At 34.4% G+C, this 7,444-nt stretch overlaps 1 protein-coding gene across 1 annotated transcript; it reads right to left on the bottom strand.

Moving 5' to 3' along the window:
* Window positions 1–1,092: 1,092 nt before the first annotated feature.
* On the bottom strand, window positions 1,093–3,055 carry LOC130471790 (uncharacterized). The gene is made up of 2 exons (XM_056842092.1): window positions 1,558–3,055; window positions 1,093–1,442 (listed from the first exon to the last, which is right to left on the bottom strand). Exons 1-2 carry the CDS (start codon window positions 3,053–3,055, stop codon window positions 1,093–1,095), a joined length of 1,848 nt encoding a protein of 615 aa, XP_056698070.1.
* Window positions 3,056–7,444: the final 4,389 nt, after the last annotated feature.

Here is a 7,444-nt window from a genome sequence, read left to right as displayed (position 1 = left end):
GGTTAAATACAGATTAAAAAACATACAAAACAAAAAAGGTCAAAAGGTTACTGCACATATATAACCTGATTTCGCAACCACTCGGGGAACTCATTGATTATCCACCAGGCCATTTTCAACAATTTCGTTGGATTGACTTCCTCCACATTCATCCTCTTGCCGTTTTTGGCATATGAAAGCACTTTATACATTGAAAAAATTGTGTTACTGAAAAATTAATAGATAGTAACTCTAAGTTAACTCATGACACTACTTACTCAATAATCGGCTTCATCTCATCTGAATGAAGCAAAACATAGCGATGGATTTGTCTTAAACTTTTGTCATCGAGACAAACGTTTTCTTGCTTTCCAACCACACGACAACCCGAATGATATAAATAGGTGTCATTGTCTAGAACACCATCTTCATTTCTTTTCGGTCGGGTGAATATGGTTTCGACACTTTCTAAATATCTAGAGCAGAATGTAATTGTCTCCCATAAGAGGTACCCTTCCGCAATTGACCCTTCAGGTTGGGCATTATTGCTTACATGAGATTTCAAAAATACCAAGTACCTTTTATAGAATGAAGAAAGTGAATGTGAAAGAAAAAAAATAAGAATAGTGAATATATTTTAATTGAAATGATAAAATAAAATAAGATAGAGGCTCGAGATATTGACCTTTCAATGGGATGCATCCATCGGTATTGAACAGGTCCGCCAAGTTTGACCTCATCCACTAGATGGATTAGTAGATGAACCATGATTGTGAAGAATATTGGTAAAAAAGCTTTCTCCAACTTACAAAGAGTCAAAACAAGCTTTGACTGAATGGTATCCAAGTCATCAGAATGAATAGTGGTCGAACAAATATTCTTGAAAAAGTCAGACAACTCCTCAAGCAAGTCAATAACTTTAGTGGCATTCGATGCTCTTAAAGCAACATGAAGAATATCTTGCATGAGGACATGATTTTCATGGCTTTTCAAATTAATAAGTTTACGCTGCTTAATATTTACGCATCTTCGCAAATTAGACCCGTATCCATCGGGAACTTTAAGCTTTTCTATGACCCTTAAAAAACGTTCTTTCTCTTCTGTAGACATGGTTTATTCAGCGGGAGGCAAATGGTCATTAACACGATTTGGATCTGATTGAGGCCAAAGATGAGATTTTATATTTTTGTCTTTGAGAGCCTGTCTTGCTTGCTTATCATCTCTACTTTTATCCATATCTAAAAGAGTTCCTATCACATTGTCACATACATTCTTTTCAATGTGCATAACATCTAAATTATGTCTTAGAGGATTATGTTTCCAATACTCCAACTCAAAGAGTAGACTTTTCTTTTTCCAAATAACATTGGCTTCCTCTTCACCACCATCATCATCATCCGGCTCATCATGAGAATTTCCACCTTGAAGTCTCTTTCTTTTCTTAGATATTTTCTTTGGTTGTGCTATCTTTGATTGTCCATAAACATACTTAACCTTTTTCTAGTTCCTTCAAAATGTCTATCCCACTTGCGGGGACCGGAGCAACCCCGTATTCATTTTCCCCATCAAATAAATTACCTTGAGAACGATAAGGATGATCAATTGGCAACCATTTTCGATGCCCTGGGTAGCACATTCTGCCGCCAAACCAATATGAATTAGTATTATGGGCATATGTAGGGCAAGCTTTGTAACCTCTTGTACTCCAACCGGACAACATAGCATATGCCGGAATGTCGTTTATAGTGGAATGTAAGGTTGCTCGCAGCTTAAATTTATTTCCACTATGCGCATCAAAGGCAGGAACACCTTCCCACAATAACTTTAACTCGTGGATTAATGGTTGCAAATACACATCAATATCCATCCCAGGACTATGTTTTCCGGGAATAAGCAAGGATAAAATATATGATGATGGCTTCATACAAAGCCATGGTGGCAAATTATAAGGAATCAAAATCACCGGCCATGTACTATAATTGGTATTCATTAGACGATATGGATTGAAACCATCACTCGCTAGACCTAATCTAACACTACGAGGATCTTCGGCGAATTCTACATATCTTTTATCAAAACTTTTCCAAGCCTCACCATCCGACCGGTGCCTTAAGATCTTATCATCTTCATGTTCAAAATGCCATCCCATATCCTTAGCTGTTTTAGATGACATATAGAGTCTCTTTAGCCTAGGTATAAGAGGAAAATATCGCATTACTTTAGCTGGCTCGCCCTTCTTACATATTTTCTTTCCTTTCTCACTTTTATTATCCTCCTTTTCTTTCACTGTTTTCCACCTTGATGTATGGCAAACATGACACTCATCTTTGTCTGCAAATACACCACAATATAAAATTAAATTATTTGGACATGCATCGATTTTCTCATATCCTAACCCCAAATCGTTCACTATCTTCTTTCTTTCATAATAAGACGATGGAAACTCCTTAATTTGAGGAAATGCGTCTATTAGAAGTTCAAGCAATTTAGTAAATGACTCTTCTGACCAGTGGAACATACACTTAAGGTGAAACAAGTGTAAAATAAAGGATAACTTTGAGAAAGTAGTGCATCCCTCATATAAAACCTCATCAGCGGCTTCCATTAGTCGTTTACACTTAGCATCTTCTTCACCTGAGTTACTTGATGGAAATTCATTATCTACCTCACAATGAAAATCAAACTCCTCATGCATGTCATAAAAAACTTCATCTTCGGGCATATCTTGCGATTCATTATGCGAATCTGAATTGTCAACACCAAAAGCTGCTCTTAGCAACTCTCCTATGTCATCTTGACATACTGCATTTCCTAGACCACTAGGGGTTTCAAAGATATTTCTCCCTTCATTGACTTTACGATGAAAAACCCAATTTCGATATTTTTTAAGAAAACCGTTAAGCAAAATATGTCCTTCAACTTCTTCTACGAAGTGCCATTTATTTGACTTGCACTTGTTACACGGACATCGTGTTTTTCCTTCAACAAGAGTCTCCTTCGCAAGTTCCATGAATTTCAAGCAACAACTATAATAAGCAGGATCCCCATTGCGTAAATCAATCCAACTAGTATCCATGTCTATATAAAAAAAAAATTACTTATTCCAAGGATTTTTTAGTAAGGAACACACAAGAACAAAAGAGCCTAGACAACCCTTACAGCACGCACATCCACAAAGTAACCTTATCACACAAAATCCTAGAATCTAGAATTTGACAGCCAATAAACTAGAATTCCACTAAGGGTAGCAGCTTATTATTGAAAAACATACAACAATAAGAACATGCAACAATGATAGAAATGCAGAACATATATTTAAACATGACACTTCACACAAATTCATGAGAAAAATAATAAGACCAGCTACTTTGTCACGCATTGTTAATAACATGATATCAATCTAAGATTATGTTAATCACCTGGTTTGTCTACAAGAGTGCAAATCAACTTGACACAAGCCTTTTGCTCTTCGCTAGAGTCTTCTGTTCGTTTATTATCCCCTTCAATTTGTGCCAAATGGCCAAATTCAATTAGTAATTGACTGGAAAACTTCATATTTCAAATCAAAGGCTATATTAAGATTGCAAGATTGAATGCAAAAGATAAAGATACAACAAATACACCTTAAAAGCATTAGACTTTAAAGGAGATTCAACTCATTGGATAAGATTGGAAATGTTAGAGAATCTTATGTCATTCAGATGAGGGAACACCGGAACAGGGCTCAAAATGAATGCTCTCTATCAAACCATCAAGCATAGTGAAGCCCAAAAACTCAAGAACTTTAAGTTTATTATATATATAAGGGAAGTTTCATTCAAGGGAAGTTTCAAAATAAGTTATCCATTAAAAATACTAGTATAACAGAGACAATGAAAGAAAATCCAACAAAATATACTCTGTGTTAGGTAGAGAAATCAAACAATGTAGACGGCTTAAGAGCCACCTGATTAATCATATCATGAGCCCTTTGGAAGAGCCAGAGTGTCGTCCCTAGGAAAATGAAATTTTTTATCACTCTAGATTAAGGTAAATGTTATTAAACAGAATTTTGTCTCAACCAGCACATAGTTTCTTTTTAGAAGTAAATCAAAATGTTTTTTGAGTAAATCATGCCAGAGAAAACTGAACTTCACATAACAGTTCTGATCTGCACATATCAGTTCTGATCTGTGCAGATCAGTTCTGATCTGTGCAGATCAGTTCTGATCTGTGCAGATCAGTTCTGATCTGTGCAGATCAGAACTGATCTGCACAGATCAGAACTATTCTGTGAAGTTCAGAACTGTTATGTTCTGCACAGATCAGAACTGTTATGTTCTGCACAGATCATAACTGTTCTGTTCTGCATAGATCATAACTGTTCTGTTCTGCATAGATCAGAACTGTTCTGTTCTGCACATATCAGAACTGTTCTGAAAGATCCCGCGTTGAAATACGACATCAAACACAAAACCAATAAACTTGACATACTGAATCAAGAAATTTAAAGCCAATAATACCAATCACAGATCAGAACAAAACTTTACAGAACAGTTCTGATCCGCATAGATCAGAACTGATCTACATAGATCAGAACTGTTCTGTGAAGTTCAGAACTGTTCTTTTCTGCACAGATCAGAACTGTTCTAAAAATCAATAATTAAACAACCCAAAAAATTAAAAATACCCACAACAAATCAGAAATTAAATTACCTGAAATCGGAAGCGCGCGCGAATTGATGAAACCCAATACCAAAGAAGACAACTATCTTGTTTTTCTGACGAAACCCAATAACACAGCAACAACTAGAACAAACCAAAACAAACAGACTCACAATCAACAACCAGACCAAACCAAAACATACAGAATCAAAATACCGAATCAAAAAATAAAAAACATAAACACTGCATCAAACACAAAATCCTATTGTACCAATTCATATACATCTTTTCAGTTTATTAAATTCGATAAAGTCCTAATGCTCGAATACAATATCCTATGCTCGAATACAATATCCTATGCTCGAATGCACTGTAGTAATTTATTCACATCTAAAGGCGAGTTTGATAATAGCTTATGAAACAGTAGTGATTTGATCGATCAAAACATTACTAATTCCAAATACTAGCTATCGATAAAATAGTGATAACAATTGTACATCTTCGTTAAACAACTACTTCAATAAGTTCTAACCACGACCAAAACTCTAATACGTAGTAGCTACTTTCACCTAACAAATCCTAAAATTGTACACCATTTATTCTTATAATTAATCAAAGCTTCAGGGGGAAATCATTTTAAAAAATAAAATCCACTCTAATTATCAGCCACACAATTACAAAGCTGATCTTATTACTCCGTAGTTTGTAAAAGTGTAATGCTAATGATATTGTTCCCTGTCTAGTTCAATAGAAAATCATAAGCCATATCCAGTAGAGAAAAACACACATCCTTGTGTCAGACACACGATTCAAGAAAATCCCATAATCCATTTTCCCTGTTAAAAGCCTAAAACACACTGCTAAAACAGTGGTAGAACTATCTTACTAGAGGGGATAAACAAATTCATGGTGGTACTAAATTTTCAACCAGTCCAATTCAGAGCCAATATAGCTCACTACAGTGGGCAAAGACATGAAAATGGCAGCAGAAATAAAAGAATGGTGATTTTCCGGCCTCGATGTCGAATAACAGAGCCAACATGTGATTTTGGCAAATTGCTCCAATCTGCCATAACTTAATCTCAACTCTAAACAATTCTAGACAAAAATAACATAAAATCCCAGCAATAATTTCCAATCAAAACAAATTTACCCAAAAATTCACAAATTTACCACACAACTTTATGCAAAAAATCCCAACATATAACATGAAATTGAACCCATAAGAATCTGAAAATAAGAAAGTCAGAAAATCAACTGGTAACACTAATGTCTTATTCGATCAGCCTCAAAATTTAGAATCAAACCCACCTTAACAATAGTTCTCATCAAATTATAATAACTTCTTTCGGTTCTTATTTTAAAATTTCTATAAGAGTCATTATCATCGATTAAAAAAAAACTATAAATCAGTTAATAATTAATGGATTCACATAACCAACAACAAACATTTAAAATCGAGGATTCAAGGTGTAGAACATACCAGGGTTCAACGTGGCGTGAGAGATGCGATTTCAATGGAGGGTTGAAGTGAACGGCGATTTCAATGGAGGTTGAAGTGAACGACGATTTCAATGGAGGTTGAAGGATTCTCAGATCGAACAACTGACGACAGAGGTGAATGAAGGGGTTTTTTATTTTTAGGGTTTTAATTTAGTATTGGCGGTTCACCGCTTAAAATTAAAATTGGAAGACGCGGGTTTGAAAAATATTAAGTAGAGGTCACGTGCCACACACGTGGAACATTCTCGATGGTCTTTGTTGTCGAGAAAACATGTCGACTACAAACAGCGTCGAGATATTTCGCGAACAGAAATTTATACCAGCAGACTTGTGCAGCGTCGAGGGGATAGCGTCGTGAAATCACGGGAATTGTAGTAGTGAGTGCGATTAATCGTAATACTTATCTAGCACGAAGTATATGAAATGAATCATTTTATAAAACACATATAGGATTGAACCAGATACCGTGTAAGAAGTAAATTAAATGTAACCTATGGTTATCATACTTTATACTTTTTAACTGTAACAAGTAAATTTAACGTAATCTATGGTTATTATCATATAGTATACACAAGAGATACAAGAAAGATATTGCGTGACAAATCAAATTGAACATAAGCTAGGATAATGCGAGATTCTAAAATATTAATAGTTCATCTTATTGAAAAAGGAGGATGTCTAACTTCAAATAAAACTACAAGGAACATTTATGACTTCTAATTATTAACGTTTTTAATTATTTTATTATTATGCAAACCTTTTCTAAAGTCACATATTTAACATTACCAATATTTATTTCAAACTATGATAAGCCCTTAAAACTAGAAGGAACGGTTATGACTTTTAATTATTAATGTTTTTCATTATTATATTCTTATACAAATATTAACCTTTTTTAATGTCACGAATTTAATATTACCAATATTTATTTAAAACTATGACAAGCCCTTAAAAATATGTACTAATACAACATAGTTTGGTACTGTTATGATTGCCAAAGGTACTAATTGAGTGTTAATGATCCCCTTTTTGTCCTGTAAATTCATTATTTCCTTTAAAATAAGTTTCAGCACAATATAGTATTCCAACTTGAATGAGTTAAGAGTCATATACATAGGTTTTTGAACTTCTATGGGTTAATGTCACATTCATGAGGTAATTGACACCACAATTTGATTACTATAGCTATTTGAACTCATTAGTCCATAAAAGGGAGAATCCAAAAGCGAGAACACGACATTGATTACTGTTAAATTCAAGGCTTACTATATTAAACGTCATAATACTTAATAGGAATACAATATAAAGTGCCTCAAAT

Source organism: Spinacia oleracea, chromosome 4 (genome assembly GCF_020520425.1).
Source record: "Spinacia oleracea cultivar Varoflay chromosome 4, BTI_SOV_V1, whole genome shotgun sequence".
NCBI classification, from domain to species: Eukaryota; Viridiplantae; Streptophyta; class Magnoliopsida; order Caryophyllales; family Amaranthaceae; genus Spinacia; species Spinacia oleracea.
Note: the sequence above shows the minus strand (reverse complement) of the source record. Positions and strands in the feature narration are given on the sequence as shown.

Coding starts and splice junctions, on each gene's coding strand:
- LOC130471790 (XM_056842092.1), bottom strand. CDS start 3,055: ATGGATACTAGTTGGATTGATTTACGCAATGGGGATCCTGCTTATTAT. Junction 1,443..1,557: donor TCATCCTTATCGTTCTCAAG/GTAATTTATTTG, acceptor AATCAAAGATAG/CACAACCAAAGAAAATATCT.